This window comes from Protopterus annectens, chromosome 4.part1 (assembly GCF_019279795.1).
Source record: "Protopterus annectens isolate FY-2018-M chromosome 4.part1, PAN1.0, whole genome shotgun sequence".
Lineage (NCBI taxonomy): Eukaryota > Metazoa > Chordata > Ceratodontiformes > Protopteridae > Protopterus > Protopterus annectens.
This window is the reverse complement of record NC_056734.1, coordinates 619,052,538-619,070,592: the sequence shown is the minus strand read 5'-3', so window position 1 is coordinate 619,070,592 and position 18,055 is coordinate 619,052,538. Positions and strand designations below refer to the sequence as shown.

At 42.1% G+C, this 18,055-nt stretch overlaps 1 protein-coding gene across 1 annotated transcript in view; it reads right to left on the bottom strand.

Annotated features, from left to right (window-relative positions):
* The window catches only part of MRPL44 (mitochondrial ribosomal protein L44), a 174,034-nt gene that overhangs the window by 134,507 nt on the left and 21,472 nt on the right, over positions 1–18,055 (bottom strand). The window contains exon 2 of the mRNA XM_044070428.1: positions 10,045–10,513. Coding sequence (XP_043926363.1) covers positions 10,045–10,513 — 469 coding nt within the window. The remainder of the gene's footprint in view (positions 1–10,044; positions 10,514–18,055) is intronic.

The following is an 18,055-nucleotide window of genomic DNA, read 5'->3' as shown; positions in this document are numbered from 1 at the left end:
CCTCCATTTTCTTTAACACCTCTTCTGCCTTAACACCAAACAAAGTATCATGCTTTAAAGGTGCATCTAAAAATTTAACTTTGACATGATCAGGCAGATTTTGTTCCTTTAACCAAGCATGCCTCCTAATTACATAACCCGTAACTGCGGCCCTGCAGGAGGCCTCCAAAGAATCAACACCACATTGCAAAGTATGCTTTCCAACTTGTTCAGCTGCATGCAATAAATCCTGCATTTCCTTGTTTTCTGCACATTCAGAGTTTAACATTTTCTGTTTAAGCAATGCCATGACATGTTGCTGATATTTGAGCATATGAAACTGACAGTTTAAGGCCCTTACAGCCAAGGTAGCAGATGTGTAAACCTGGTTTCCCCATCTATCCAGTGCCCCAGAATCTCTGTCAGAGGGGGGTAGGGTTTTTTGCAGCGGAAGTCTTAACTCCTTTGGGACACTGTGAAATAGTTTCTGGGTCTGCAGCAGGGTTTTTAAAAAGGAATTTATGAGAGTCAGGAACCCTGCAATATCTGTCAGGCTTAACTGGAGCTGGAGGTAAGGAGTCAGGTGTAAGACTAGACTCTGAAAACACATCATCTACAACGTCTAACACAGGTGGAATGGCTAGTGGCCTGTATTGGGGTAGTAGAAGGAAATCTCTGAGCCTATTTTTTAGATTCTGAAAAAATCTTGGCTCTCCCAGTGGAAATGCTCCCTCATGGTATGCAAGGTTTCCCCAAATGAATAGTCCTCTGGGAGGAGAAGCTGAAGGTATAGATTCTTCAGCATCAGAATCCTCATAGAGGGGAAGAGAATATTCCTGATCAGAAGAGGAATCAGAAGAAATGGAAACCTGATCTGAAGATTCAGTCAGTCTCTTGCCTAGACCTCTTATCAGGAGGGGGATGGGAACCCCTGATCAAGGTAATAGTCTTCAGCCATTATGAGCATCTGTTTTTTGGGCATAGAGGCCTGACCACGTGGCTCTTGAGTTTGTTTCTTTGCTTTAGTCTTTGCCTTTGAAGCTGAAGTCGGTTTAATGTAAAGATGTTTAGGTCCGAATACACCCTGAGAAGGTGCCTGCTCAGCGGCTCCTGACCCATCTGAAGGAATAGTATCTGAGGCTCCAATACCTTGAGTTTCCAGCGGCATGGCCGACTCCACAAGGGAGTCGGTAACGGCCTGCGACTCTAAAGTAGCAGGCATCAGGGGCTGCGAAAACACCTCACTGAGAACCGGCGACTGGCTTAGGAGAAGCTTCGTCGTCGGTTTTGGGCCTCGGTTGTCTCTCTCTCTCCTTTTCTTTGCGTTTTTTTGTGAACTCCGGTAGTCGGATGGCTAGACACAATTATTTACTTTTCTGACATCGGTCTGGAGCAAGAAAAAAGTTTCCCCAATGGAGTACTTAGCTTTATTGAGAACTTCGGATCTGAAACTCGAACACAAAAATCTCAGGAGTCGGCCAACCGGCACTTGCGAACTGCTTCTGCTTCGGGCACCACGCGGCAAGAAAGACTAAAGAAAATGGTGTCGGCCGCATCTTTTATACCCCTGACGACCTGATGTCAGGGAAAGGGCAACAGCAGCCGACGCAGGACCCAGGACTTTGGAATTCAGGCCGACTGAGGGCAACCTCCCAGCAGGATTACACAAATGTAATGACTGCAACAGTGAAACACATAGAACATCCAGTTCCTCTTTACTTGTCCATGTACAACATCACAGCCATATTTTCATGTGTACAGCAAATGCAAGATGAGGGAACAACCTCTGAAATCTTTGCAGGGTCAGGATGACTGCCCTCACCTCCAGAAAGAGACAATTCTGACCCTCAACCCAAGGGCAAAATATCTGTAGTAACAGCCACTGCTGGGAGCGGGACAAAAAAGTACTGCCCAGAGAAAGACTAAAGATGTACAACAAACCAGTGGAGATGATCCTTATAAGCTATGGCTACTATTACCTGGTTCATGAGAAAACCTGTACGCTGACGAATTTGAGACAGAGTCCAGACCAATACCCTCATATGGTATCTAGCAGGTGGAATAAGAAAAATGATGGCTGTCATTAGGTTTAATGATTTTTACACAAATGGCTATAAAGACAAGTCCAAATGAAAAATTCTGATGTTTGTCCATTATACAGAAGGAATTCATTTGGATAAAGGATGGTCTTGCAAAGGAAGGTGTCCAATGCATACCTAATAAATGTGAGGACCTACAACAGCTGCAGAGATGTGGCAGTTGTTGGTGTTTATGTCTAAGGACTGACAAAACTGCAGCAAAGACTCTCCTGTGGACTCAAAATCCTGCATGACTGGTGCAGCTATTAGCCAGTTAATAGACAGAGAAACATCTAAATTCCTCAGAGTCTCTGGTTCACTGAAACATCTTGGGAGTAGAAACCAAATGATAGTACTCAAATCTGAAAGTTAACATCCCCAGCCTGGAAGTTTTGGAACCTCCCTGACTCCCTGTTGTCTTTATGTAAAAGTAAGCATCTAGTCTTCTCTTGAAAAATCACAGAAAAAACAAATGTATGGAGACCACCAGGATATTTTGCTTTGGAACAAGCATACTATTGACCTAGGAGGTTGAGAACCAGAGTGACATTTTGTTTGGGGGGGGGGGGGGGTGAATAAGAACTTATGAGTAGTACCTGAATTTATTTATTTATTTATCATTTGTTGACCGGGAAAGTCCGACTAGGTTCCACAGAGCCTGTTTTCAGTGGAGGCCCGGGGAGAAATGCTCCAGATGCATGTCTTTGGAATGTGGGATGAAACCGGAATACCCAGAGGAAACCCACGCGAACACAGGGAGAACATGCAAACTCCACACAGAAGGCACCCCAGCCGAGAATCGAACTGGTTAACCTCTTGCTGTGAGGCGACAACGTTAACCGCTGCACCACTGCGCCGCCCGAATCATGTCTGGACTGGTGGGACGCCCTGGATGGTCATTTTTTTGTAGGGAAAGTTTGCATCACTGTACTTGTTGAACATTTCTCCAAGGGTGGAAAGTGGAGTAAAGATGTGGACTGCAGCCTGGAAAAGGTGTAGGAAGAGAATCTGTAACCTCTGGATACAGCAGTGTGAATCTGTTGTGTGTGATGACAATCCATGAACAGTTAACCCTAGCAGCTATGTCGTCAAGGATTCTGCTGCAGCAGCTGCGTCTCAGAAAATCCATGGTATCCTCGGTGGCTCAGTTGGCAAGCATTTTCATACCTGCCTTTTCCAATCTGGTTTCTCCCACACTGCCGACTTTTTAGCTGCTGCTGATTTTACTTATACCACTACTGATGTGGGCTTTTCTTCTTTGTGCAAAGAGATACTGGGAAATATGAAAATGAATACTAATTGCCATGATGGTTTTATCTTAATGCTCACTATTCTCCTATTTTCTTTCACCTTAGGACCAAAAAGGTCACTGCCACTGGCAAACGGCACCATGAAATTTTCAGTGTAAGCAGTAAGGTGTAATTAGACATGATAGTATAGAGCAACTCTGGCAGCTGCACCCCTTACTGCATCAGTGCACCAGGTACACAGAGAAATTAGAAATAAGGGAAATCACTGATGTCGCTTAAGAAGCAATATAGCATTTAGACTCAATCTTCAGACAGCCTTTTCAGAACACAGTTCATTTCATTACTCATCTCACAAAAGAAAAGAAGCAATCTTACAATGGACATAAAGCACGTGAGATGTAGTTAAGTGCACTGATGGTGAACGTACGGGGTACAACCACCCACTTTCCAAAGAGGTCCAATGCCCTGGATGCCTTGTTTGGCAGATGAGATGCTAGGATCTATAATGTGAAAGTCTTCTTTAAATGCACTGAAGTCAGTCAAGGGGCATGTATCAAACAATTCTAATCCTTAAAGCAACTAGCAAATTTTGTTTCCAACTCCTAGGCTAGGGATGGGAAAAACAATATCCAGTTCCTACCACATTTCCCTGATAACAAGAAGGACGCATCTTGTTGTCAAGGGAAACAGCCAAAAGACCGAGGGTGTAGAATGGAATGCTTCCTGCAGGATTCTTTCCAGTGATGGGGATTGTCTTGATAGCTAAAATGTTACCAAAAACATGGAGATCTGTGAGCAAAGTTAGGGGACCCCCTGCATACCAGTCAGATGTGATTGGCAGGGAGAGCTTGTGCTCACTCTCGCAAGTATATTTCACCCCTTACTCAACAGGAAGAGGGCCATGCAGAGACACAGGAATAGCCAGTCCACCTGGGAGAATTTCACCGTCAGCTATCCAACAACCTAGCTCTAAAGCAGGATATCTAAAAGGTCTGCATGTGTAGACTAAGCTACATTTCAGGCACTGTAGCAAGCTCCCAGAAGGGCTCATGCCCACAAATCTGAAACACTGGTTCCAGAATCAACATCAATAATCCCCTCAGAACCAAGGACATTGACACCAACAAGTCAAAATTGGTACCAACAATAATGTGTTGATCATGAGAGCCAAGTGGGGATGCCACTGATGGACCATGGAGCTAAGAAAGCCCTCAACACAAATATGGACTCCAAACTCAACACGTAGGGCTTAAAAGTCAATAAAGTCTAAGATCAGAAGGGCATCAAAAGTTTAGCACAAAAGCAGATCTCGACCCCCGACCCAGATTTTTTCCACCCTAAACAAAGTCTAGCAACAAGAGACTCTGTACTGAAACTATTTATTGATGGTATACTTAGTGCAAAAATCAATGCAACAGACTGCAGACCCAAAACGGATAACCACACTGGACACCGACATTTGCCTAGGCTGACTCTAGCACCTGAAGGGTCCTCACTGGCCTCATCAACCTCACTGGAGAAAAAAAGATCAAGGCAGCAGCTCAAAAACAAGGCAAGGTAACAGAGTTCCTCTTTAATCTCGAAACAGATCCATTTCAACTTGCACCTGCAACAAGGCCTTCATCTTTTTTTAAATATGGTATTTTAGCTCATATCTTGAATACAGGCAAAGCAATTCTCATGCATGCTGTGTTAATCATCCACTGGTGGTCTGTGGTGTCCTTTAAACAGTTCTAGCTTTCCTTTAATACAAACCACTTAAACCTATTTATCTGCCTTAACATTTATCCTCAGCACTCCAACAATTCATTCCGTAACCAAATAACTTCATCATCACATATTTCTGTCAGATGCTTTCCAATATCTTTTGTCATTCTCAGTTTAAATTATCACGCTTTACTAAATATTCTTCAGTTCTAAATATTGTAACTTTATCAGAACAGTGTTTACATACAACAGAACCTTGAAGAGATCATGTTGCATAATATGTAACACTTCCTTTCCAACACTGTAACAGAAAAAAACACAGTATAACTCCATTTTGTGTTTCTCCTGCCATCCAGTCCTCATCTCCCAGCCTTCTAGATATTTTGCCAGTTACTCTAGGCTCATTCATGGATCTGGTGTTACTCTGACTGCCTCCTAAGACGTTCTCCGCCCATCTTCAGTCTTCCACTATCATTTCCTCCTCTACTTGGGGGTTCTGCATTCTTTCCCCACAACAGCCATTCTGTCACTTTGCTCACCTTTCCTTTCCTTAGTCTGCACTTGATTTAACAAGATCCTCTGTCCTCTTAACATTTCCAATACCCTAACCTGACTAGAAACATTCTACACATTTTCACTGGTGTGCAAAAATATTAATGCAAGCACTTCCCAGGGAATATTCTAAATGTGTAGGCCCCAGATACACATCTCAGTTTAGAACAAATATTTGCCCATATTCTGCATTTGTTCAATTGGCTCCTATTGTCTCCTACTCATGTTTACTTCATTCCCCCCACCAGCCTCCTCTCACTTCTTTCACCGTTTCCCCGATCCTCAGCAGTCCCACTGTTTACTTCTTTTCTAACCTTTGTTGGTTTATTTCTCCCATTTCTGGTTCTTTCAGTCCATCTTTTATCTGCTTTTCCCTTTTTCTTCCATCTTGCTGCCATTCCTTGATATTCCATTTCCAAACAAACCTCAAATTGGTATTCTTCCTTCAGCTCAACCCACCACTTCACTCTTCTTCCTATCAGTACTGGGGACCAATACTTCGCCATGCCCTGTCTTCTGCTCCATCTCCAGGAGGCTCTCTCACCTTCCTCTTCTTTTTTAGTTCTTCTTGTTGGTGTTATTGTCTCTCATTACATACCACCCATTCTGTTTTTTTTTTTTTTTTTTTGCAAATTCTGTGCTGAATATATTTTTTGTGTCTCTTATGTCCACTTGGGCTGCAATTTCCAAACTTTCCATAGGAGGTTACTAGGCTAGCGGCCCTAGAGCGCTTACAAGCCTAGCTAGGTTAATAAATTAGTACTCAGCTAAATGACCTTGTGGGCCACTTTAAGTCTAGCCAAAATTTCCCCATGTGAGAATCAAACCCTGCACTTTGTGTCTGTAAGACAAACACCTTGATCATTAGGTCAACCACTCAACCCATAAAGTTTCTATTCCATCTTTCCTTCTTCTCCATTCATTATCTCCTAAATATCAGCCTATAATCATCATCTTCCATTCAATAGTCTCAGTGTGTCGGCATTAAAGTCCAACATCCCCCGCACATCTCCATTAGCACATCCCAAACTATGATTAGCATATTTCAATTCACAGGTTTTAAAAATGGCACTATGGAGGGCTTTTTTTTTTTAATTCTAGCTTCAGAAATAATCCAAATTTATGCCCCAGGTATATAAACTGAGGCAGTAAAAACAACTTCAGGACTTCTATTTGTTGGTCTATATCCAATTTTATTATTTTCCATCAACCCTTCCCATATGTCTTTGGGTAAGAGCATTGCATCGTTTCCTCTGCATTCCCTCTCTGCCAGATATCAAAGTATTTAATTTCTTCATGCCACATTGCACTTCATCCCTTCTTCTGGTCATTTCCCACAACTGCCCGGGTCTTTGCTTGATTAACTTTATATAATCAGATACTATCTTTCCAGGATATCCCACAGTACTCTCATGTCTTTGTCTGGGCATATCATGGATATCATTACATCATCAGCATGTAATGTAAATTTTTCTCCTTTCCCTTACACTCATCTCTTTTTTGTGATCTGTTCGGCAAATGGCTCAATATAAACTACAATAAGGAATGGGGGGGGGCTGTCTGGACCCTCTCCTGATTGTTAGCAACTCTGCGAGTCTAGCTCCAATTTTTACCCTAGTTGTTGCTCCTTTGTAAATTATCCCGATTATACTTATCCATGTTTCTGACAATCCTCTTTTTTCCCCAAATCACTAATAGGCATGCCTATTCAATTCTACAAAAGTCTTTTTCAAAATCACGAAAGATGTCCTAGGTGGAATAGGTGTAGATTCAGTTTTTCTCAAAGTTTTCTGATCGCAGCCCACTTGGACAAAGCACATAACTCAGTGGCCCATTAGCCCCTTCTATCCTTCCATAAATCACACGATTTAAAGTATTGACATACGTTAAATCTGAATCCTGACACATTAATTTAATGAATTATATTCCCCAGTAACCCCCTTCATTATTTTGTATTGTTTATGCACAAGCACTAAAATGACACAACAAATTATTTTGCCCAGCAGTCACTTCAGCAGTCTGACCATGTATGCACAAGTACTTCCCTGATACACAAATTAATTATTTACCCACGCAACATCTTCATTACGATGTCCAGGTATATACAAGTACCAAAATGAAGCATTTTCCAAAAGACCCCTCCAGTAAAACGTCTGGGTACAGTATGCAGAAGCACCAAAATGAAAACATTTGCCCAAGGAACCCCTTCAGTAAAAAGTTGAGGTATGCACAAGCACCAAAATGAAACGTTTGCCCAAGCGACACATACCTAACAAGCATGCAGCCTCTGTGAAGTTCAAAGGATTCTCTGGTTTCAAATAACAGACTTCCCATGCGTGGCACAGCACAGATAGACAGAATTGGTATATTTAGGGTTTCTCCTGTGGTTTCTGGCATGCTGCTGAATCTGTGGTGATTGGTTATCTTAGCTTGCAGCTGCAAGATGAGATTAACCAATCAGCTTCAAGAAAAGAAGAACTCATGGGTGCAACACATCTAGACACCAGAAAAAGTCCTTTATTAAGGAGGGGGGGGGGGGACAGTGAAGAGTACAGACATTTATTAACTCTCGAGGCCCACCAGTGGGCCACAGACCGCACTTTGAGAAAGGGTACCCTAGAGGACCTACGAGCTAGAATCTATTTCCCTTAGTGAATCTCTTCTTTAAACATCGAGTTGGAAGATTCAATATCCAAGTCCTTATATGCTTAGGAAGGGGAGGGTACCCAGTTAGACGCAGCAGACCTTTAAGAATCAACTTAAGATGGTCAATGAGACTTTGCTTACCAAAACTTTACAAATCTTACAGTCAGCACCCTAAACAACCTGCATCAAAGCATTCAAACCCACAGAACATGCCAGTCTTGGGGTGGAATTTTATGCCTTCATGAATCACACTTTCAAAAAAAAAAAAAAAAAATGCTCATTTCAAACTTATACTTACCAACCACAGGGTGGCACATTAGCCCAAACCTCACAATAATCTGACAACTGTATTAAGTTGACCACAAAGTATTCAAAACTGAAGAAAGAAAAAGCATGCAGAACACAGACAAACTACTAAAAATCACAGAAGCAGCAATACGTGAAAAAAAGGAGCAGAAAGAGATCAAGGTGCTTTGAAAAAATGACTAAGCCTAATGGGGTGGATGCTGCAAACTCTAACACAGTGGAAAACCAAAAAGAAAAAAAAAATGAAAGGACTGACATGAGAAGCTGTAGAAGGGTAAAAAGTCACCAAAAATCCAACAAACTCCAGGGAAGTAGGACGAGACACTTTCAAAAACTGTGAAATGTGACATTTCTCTTTGCAAGTCCATCAAGCAGTAGGACAGATCCGAAGCAGCAAGGAGTGTGGAGGACAGAAGTTTTAACAGACAAGTTTCCCATGCCGTAATGACTGCAGCCTGCAGCATTCACCCTAAAGGTTAATGAAGTGAATAAACAGGCGCATGTCAGATCTAAAGATGTTCACAACATTTACAGTAACAAACAAGCTACCCAAATAAGTGCAAGTCCTTTACATAGGTTTACTTGTAACTACAGATTAAAAAGAGCAACAAATATTCTACTTAACCAAAGCTTCAAATGACTAACACAGAACAATGCTTCAAACGACTAACACAGAACAATGAAGAGCAGATCATTTACAGCTCTCTGACAGCTAAAAACCTAACCGTTAAACAAGTAGCTGTCAGGATGCATGTGTGCCCCAGCAAATGCCATAGATTTTTGTGAAGGGACATTATGGTGGGCTACCTGCAGTTAAGTCTAACCTACTGCCACAGCCGAGTGACAAACACAAGTGTATCTCAACTTCTGGAGATCTTAATGCATTATTATTTAAGAACAAAAAGTTAAAACACTGTACCAAATAGACTAATGCATATCACTAGCATGCTATGGCATGAAAACAAATAATTAGTATCTTAACACACTGTTTCAATCTCTCCTACCACCTTCTCCCAAAGTTAAGCCCAACAGCCACTTCTCAGAGCCCTTCATAATTTCCAAATTATGATGACAAGGGAAGGAGGATACCACACAAACACTACAGCGCAGTAATGTGAACAATGAAAGGATGGGATCGAGATTTTTTAATACCCCACCTAATATTGCCCTCCATACATCTAGAATGCAGTGTCAACAATACAGGAGCATGCTCTGTCTAATCACCTGCCCTGAACAAGACACTATCACTCCCTTGTACTTCCAAATTACATCAAGGAAGTATCCCCACAGAAATGCACCTCTTCTAATGAAGCAGTTTCCTTTAATTAGTTTCTATCCAGTTCTATAGCAGATGGGTCAACTGCTTGGAAAGCAACTGCTAAGGTCACTTCCAAACAAATATAGTGCAACTACTTAGAGTACATGAAAATGTTAAAACTGGTTCAGAATGATGACAGACTACAGTTTATGATATACAACTGCAAAGTAGACTAAACATGAACCATGAGTGGCAGTACTGTTCTTACCCGAATAAACAATTCGGTTCTTTCAGGTCCACTGCTCTGAAGCAACACTCCGATCACAGCAAACAGTGTTTGCTGCAGTACGTCTTGAGGGACTGGGAATTCTGCAGTTAGGGCTAAGTCCTCTACACCCAAGTTTTTGGCGACATGACTCATAACTTCTTGATTTGTGATGTGGCCCACAATTGCAGCAACACCTTCAGAAGGCATCTCTGGATACGTACGTGTGAAACAATCAGTAAGATAGCTACGTGAAAATAATGCTCCTTCTTCAGACAGTTTATTGTTATCCTCTAGATTAAGGGCAATAGCAACTTTATCTACTCCAAGCTCCTGACGCTTCAGTTCCTCATGCTTAATGTAGCAAGGGTTGACAAATGCAGTTTTCAGAAGATTCACTGAAAAGGATTCATTCAGCCGATGACCAAAAGCTTGTATTTCTGCATGGTAATCCCAATTTGGCTGATGTGAGCTTCAACAGTAAAACAAAGAAAATCTGTTTAGTCAGTGTTGTGACAGTACTATTTAGTCAAGAAAAACTTAAAAAATAAACCCAAACACTGGGAGACAGGCATATGACCAAATACTTTGATGACATCTTAGAGCTAACTGCAATTAAATATTTCATTAATACCTGCATCAATTTACTTATTTTAAAACGTTCTCATTTTAAATTAGACTTCCATAAATGAACACACACTTTTTTTTTTTTTTAAATTGGTGTACTACATTCCACCACCAGTGTGTGCCATTAGGTTTCATACTTAAGAATAAAGTAAAAGCTAATTTGACTAAAACTCTGTGGTCTTTTATAAGCACAGCATCAACTTCTATGGCAGAGTTGTGCAAATCCCTCTGCCATGCTTAGGAAATGCAAACAAAGTGAGGAAGAAAAGCTCAGAAAATCTTTTCACCTGCAAAGCAAGGGAAAGCAAAATTAAGTCATGAACGGATAAGTATTTATATAAACCTAATAGCGTATCAGTCTCGTTAAGGAGACCCTATACCATTGAGACATCATTCCTGAATACCTTTCCTAATTTTCTCCCCTACTAAATAGCTAAAAATTAATAGTTGCTGTGCAAGACATTATTATTCCACTGTTTAGTTCTCTCAGATTCAATAAAATAGTATGTGAACTGCTTCCTTCATACCCCATACACATTATGTTGCCTATGGTGTGGTCACAAAACAGCACGCAGTGCAGTGCCACATTAATAACCAAAAAACTGAGCAGTGTCCATTTCAATTTGATTCAAACTGTTCAGATAGTAAAATGAGCAAAACCCATACACTGGACAGCACAATAAGGAAAAACAGAACAGATTTAATCAATAATGGCAGAATACATTAAATCCCCTTTTAGAAAACATGCATTTAAAAACACCCTGAGGTTCAGCCGTAAAGTGTTTCTCTTTATTCAGTTATGGATGTCCCCATCTGCAAACTAACCACTGACCTCTCCCCTGGTAGGATGGCTGTCACCAAACTCCCTTTCTCCAACTCTAACCAAATCTCCACTTCCAAACTCAAGCTACCAGTACTTTAGAATGAATCAAGACAAGCTGATCAGTCTTTATGATCCTACTGTTTATCTAAGGGGATATGAATGCAAGAACATTTACCCCGATCTTGAGTCTCAGTCTCATCACACTAGAAAATAGCAGGGATCTAAAACCAATGCTTGCCAAAAGAAATGGCTGAAGTGTACCTGTTACTCCAATTCCAAATATCAGTGCATTTTAGTCAACAAGCCAGCACCCTGGTTTCTGATATACCCAGCAAACTACTTCAGTTGTAAAAAGTAGTCAATTTGTATGGCTATTCAGACAGAAGTCATACCACAGTCTTCTTAGCAAACAACTACAAGCACCTTTGTGCTGGCCTAGACTACTGATTTACTTCTGAATGCTTAAGCTTCCAGGAATTTTTGAGAGTTATTGACTGTGTCTATGAAGGATATTAAGGCAGTTGTGCTATGTCCTGGTCCGAATCCATGCTAAAATGGAGACAGAATTTGGTTCTTAAAGGACCACTACAGGTAAATGATGAAGAACACATTGTTTTTATCTTGCCATGATTTACTACACCTCCCAAAGCTCCCTTCAGCAAAATAAGTACTCATTCCTAATTTCATTTTTTTTTTACTCTTGTCTGCCCTCATGGGGGCAGACATCACGATTCCTTTGGAAAGCTACATCTGTTCCATAATGCACAGACTGTGGGAACAAATAGCCCTACCATTTGTTGTCAGACTAGACTTCCAGAATGGAACACCTGAAAAAAACTGCCAAGTTTGAGAGTCTGCAGCTCATGTGTCATTGACTGGTATGTGCCGAGTTTTGCAAATGTTGTTCCTACTGATGTACTACACATTCTCTGAAAGAAACTTGCAAAAGTATCAAATAATTACGGAGATAAAAAAGACTTTTTCCAAGGAGCAGTTTTGCAAGTTTCAGTTCCTGCCCAGGTTACTCTTCCCACCTCCCCTCCTTCAGTGGGCTACAGTCACATTTCCAGCTTTGCTAGATTCAACTATTTAGTCAGCTTTACATGACAAAAGACATAAAAAGCCTGCTGTGCCACTAAATCTGTTCCCTTGTATGTCTCTTCACTTCTGAATAGCATTTCCCAATAATAAAAAAAAAAAAAGCAACGCATCAGTCCAGAGTTTAGGCCAGTCTACCCATTTTTTAAAATGTGCACAGTAAAATATTTAACATGTAATGTATTTTGGCTGCTGACATGGTTATCTTTACATAGTTATTCTCTTATAGTATAACCTGAACTTATGGTATTTAATGATAAATTTTACAACAGTTCTCAGTTTCTTAACAATGCCCTCCCAAGCCTCTGATGTGACCTAGTACTTTTTCTTACTATTGCTTTATGTAGTTTGTCTTAGTTGTATACTTTTAGCGTGTTTCTCATCCTCTCAGCAACGGACTCCTGGAGAAAACTTCCAAAGCAGATATTTGTACTGAAAGAGTATCAGCAGCTGTAGCAATGATACCACACTCCAAAACAATGCACTCAAACATAGTACTGACAAACACAGGGGAATGTATATGTCTGAATCAAGCAGTGATGAAATTGCTAGGGACTTCACTGAGCACAATTTTACTCTTAAATCTCTCCATTTCATAATGCATAACATTCGCACCACACTTACAAAGGCACACCTCCACCTTCTACAAACACAGCTAACCCCACACACACAGCTGCTATGGTCCGGTTTCTCTCTACAGTTATTGCAAGCCAAGAATAACACTTTTTAATAAGGATTCCTACCAGACAGGTCTGCATAGGTGACTGGATATTTACAGTTCTTGTTACTAGCAGATGCTATCCTTAACAGTTACGCTTTAAACATTGTGACTGGTTATTTACATTTCCTTTTACAGCACGTGTTACTTTTACTAGTTATTTTTGAAACACTGTTTTGGCTGGCGTGCACACCTGCATGGGCTCCCCCCCCCCCCCCCAGGCAACTATATCTTTGTCTATTGCCACTGGGTGGCATAACTTAATATACTTGCTGTATCTTGTCTCAAACAGATCTGCCTCCACACTGAATACTTGTAAAGTAAGGCAAGTACCATTTACTTGGTGTATTTTGTCCTCCAGATAGAGTTACCGTCCTTTGTATTAGTTGCACACCAAGGCCATAAAGTGGTGTTTCTGCAACTAACTGCTTACACTCCCAATTTCTTGCTTCTACCTCTTCCTTGCTTACACTTACATTACAGCTCCAGCTTCCACTTCTTATGCCGATTGCTTTTTTTTGCAGTGTTCTGTGAGGGGGTGGGCCAGATCTCTACCTGCTCTTTCTGGTTATACCTTCCCCCATTTTGTATCTCCCTCCTCCCCATGCACATTGACTAGTCTATATTAGTGGGTCTCCTTGAGCGGCGCCATTTTGAAAGTTATATTTTGGCCTGCTTGTGGTGAGGAAGCTTCCCCAGACCCTTTTCAGTGTGACTGCATCAGTACAAGTAAATTAAACTAGTATAATACAGCCAAACAGACACATTTGGTTCATAGGTTCATACTAGGCTATCTGCCCTGGGGCAATTCCAAGTCTAGCCCGATTTTATTTGGCTTACGCCACCCCTTGATTTGAGTATACTATGCCCTTTTTAAGGTTTAGTTTACTGTGCCTCTGTCTAATAGTGACACGGAAGTAATCCCCAGGACAAACCTACGATCCCCCATCCACTCATCAAGATTCTTCTTGAAGAGATTCAGTGAGGTGCTCTGCCTAACATGAACTGGAATTCTATTCTAGAGCGAAGGGAGCCTCTGGGTTATGAATCTGTCCCTCCAGCAAGTTCTATTTATTTCTGTGCTGAGGTTCAAGTCCCTCGAGCGTGTGGCTCAAAGGGATTTAGATTTACTGAGTTGGAGCATGTCCATTAATTCTGGATTGGACATAGCTTTATATGTCAGGCATAGATCGCCTCGAAGTAGGCAGTATGCAACTGAGTAGAGCTGGAGTTTTTTTAACAAAGCAGCATATGGCATCTGCTCGAGTCCCTTGATCCTCTTGGTGAGGTACTTTTGGGGTCTTTCTAATTGCTGCAGGTGTCGGGTAAGGTACATCCCAAATGGGGCATTACATTCTATGATGGGCCTGATGAGGGATGAATAAAGGGGCACGATTACCTCTCTTGGTCTAGATGTGAATCCTTTCATGATGAGGTGGGCTATATAGAAGGTCTTTCTAACCACTTTGGCAATGTGGTTGTCAAAGGAGAGATTGCTATCAACTTGGGTCCCCAGATCCCTAATTACTTTCTCTGTATTTAATGGGTTACCGCCTATGTGGTAATTTGTGGGCACATTGTTTTTGCCAAAGGGCATGACTATACACTTTTTGGTATTTACCTTCCCTTCATCTATGGCTTTGGTGACTGTTTCAAAGAAGTCGGCCAGGTTCAAAAGGCAGGATCTGCCCTTGACGAAGCCAAATTGGGTAGGATCTAGTGTCTGTAGGTCCCCAATCTCTTTGTATATGAGCTCCATGATGATCCTCTCCATAGCCTTGCAGACTAGGCTAGTCAGGCTTATGGGGCGATAGTTTCCAGGGTCCGTAGAGGCTCCACCTTTGTGGAGTGGGACCACTGTTGCTGTACGCCATTCTGTGGGCACATATCCTGTAGTGAGGCTGAGATTGTACAGCTGTTTTATTTGAGGAGTTAGTTCTTCTTGGAGTTCATGTAGGACGCAACCCGGGACGCCATCTGGTCCCATGGAAGCAGTGTTTTTTGCTTTGGAGAGGGCAGCCTTCACCTGAGCATCAGAGATGTTTGTGAGGCAGCCCTCTGCCGGGATAGATACTTGCTCTTTTGTGGGGTGGAGAAGTTTGCACTGAACCTGTCTGCCAGGATATTGGCGATGTCTGTGGGTTCAGTGTATTTTTTGTCGTTTAGAATCAACTCAGAACAAGTCTGGGAGTTGCATTCCAGGTTCCTAACATAACTGAAAAAAGCCTTATGATTGTCTTTAGTGTCCTGTGCAATTTTTCTCTCGAAGCTGGCCTTGGAGGATTTTATGAGGGATCGTAATTTTTGCTAGTACTGATCAGAGCTGCCTTCCCTATTAGGGATTTTGCTCTATCATGTAGTAGCTTCCTCCTTCTGTTGTACAGTTTATTTATGGCTGGGGTCCACCAGACTGGACGCCTGCCTTTGGATGATTGGGTCTTGGTTTTGTTTGGGATAGCATGATCCATGCATTCCTGGAGATGTCCGTAGAATGCGTTTATATAGGATTCTGCAGTTTGGGCCGTAGTTTCCACTGGCCCTGGGGCCTTGAAGGATTCCACTTCAGTTTTGAGAAGTGAGAAGTTCGCTTTTGAGAAGTTTTTCACTGTGGTTTTCTGGGTTGGGGGTGGGGTCGGGATGTGGATATCCAGTGAAATTAATTTATGGTCTGATCTTACCAATGAGGGATATACTTCTGGTATGGAGCATAGAGACCCATGTTGGTAATGATCAGGTCTAGTATGTTATCCCCTCTTGTGGGAGTGGTGACTAGTTGTTCCATATCATTTGAGTTTATAATTTCCAGGAACCTTTGGGCTAAGGTGCTGGGGCTTGAGTAGTGCTCCCAGTCTATGTTTGGGTAGTTGAAGTCGCCCAATATAATGGTGTTCGGAGAGATCTTCATGTTCTCCAATGTTTTCAGGAAAGCCGAGTGGGATTCCTGACTTTGAGAGGGTGGTCTGTAGGATGCTATAAACTGAAAAGCAGTCTTGCCCACTGTTAGTTGCACATGGATGATCTCCGATACTTCATGCAATGCCACTAACCTGGAGGTGTGGACATCCTTGATAAATATGGAAACTCCCCCTCCTTTTGTGGTTCGGTCCGGGTTTTGGGGACGAAAAGCATGATATGAGGTATAACCTGGTAGTGCTGGGGTGCTCTCTGGAGCCTTGAACCAGGTTTCTGTCACTGCACAGATATCGATGTTCTCCATACTGAGGAGAGCTTCGAGTGCGTGCATCTTGAGGTTAAGACTTCTGGCGTTTAGCAGCATTACCCTTAGTTTCTTGTTCCTTGTGCTGTCTATGGAGGTGGGTTTGACTTTTGAGCCTTGCCTAAAAAAGGCACTATGAGGGTGGCAAGAGCCTTTGCCAATATCCGAAAGCCCAGTGGTGACAGGTGCAAGCCGTCCCTAGCGAAGCAACGTGGCTTGTCGAGCATGTCATCCCAGGCTGACAGACACTGGATCCCCTTTGAATGACATGAAAATTTTAGCCAATTGTTAAAATCGATCATTTTGTCTTTGTAATGTGGCATCATTCTAGGTGAGGGTAAGATGCTGCTCAAGGTCAGGGTCATACCGGCCTGGGCTACATGATCAGAGAGCTCCTCTATGTCCCTTTTCATGTAGTCCAGGGAGGTACGTCTCAGGTCATTCACACCAGCATGTATGATGACTGAGTAATATTTGTATTTGCTTTGGAGTGACCTGAGTGTTTGCGTTATGTGGCGGATCCTAGCGCCCGACAGGCAGCTCAATGTGACCTTCTCTTTGTTCAGCCTGGTGAGCGGGACATCAGTGTGTCTGACAATAGACTCACCTATTACAAGAGTATCAGGTGCGTTATTCAGCCTTAAGGGCTGTGGCTGCTTGGCACACTGACTTTGTGAGCTATGTGTTGTGCGTGTTTTGTTTTGGGGTAGCGTTTGCTTGGATGTCTGCTTTGGAGGTCTCTGTTGCTTAGGTAGATTTTTAGTTAGAGCCTCTGAGTATGTTTTTGTGTATTTATGTGTTTGGTTCGCTGATGTGGTGGGATTATGTGATACTGGAATTGTGTTGTGTGAGGTTACCTTCTCCTCCTGACTGTGTGAGGTTACCTTTTCCTCCTGACTGGTTTCACCAGTTTTGGTGTAAACAGAAACAAGTGGAAAGATACATTTGGTGTATAAAGAAAAGAAACAATTAAGCCCAGGGATATAATTGGAGTTAGTGTTAGCCCCACTGCACTTGGGCTCACTCCACTCCCCTCCCTGCTTCCTATTCCCACCCGCCCCCACTAGTGCTACATTTCAACTGAACTTAGCCACTCCCATCATGCTAACCACCAATCACTGAATCTGCCCCACCCCTGTACCCATTTCCTTCTCTTCCACTATTCCACATCCTGTAAAGCACAGTCTTCCATCAAACTACCTTACAATCACAAACACCTCTCATCATCCACCACACCCACCCCATCCCAAGCAGATCTCTCACTCATGACCAAACCATGCCCAAACTACCAAAACCACATACATACACCTCTTACTATTGCTCCTAGGTGTATCCACCCTCCCACTGCTAACTTCTATCACCAACCACCAAAAACAACTTTTTATCCATATACCAAGAAAAACTACTTCCGCTAACATTATTACAATACACTCTTTTACTCAACTAGTCCCATATTACTAACAAACCTTCTTTATTCACCACTACGCACACAGATTACAGCCATCACACTACAAGTCCCAACTATAAAGAA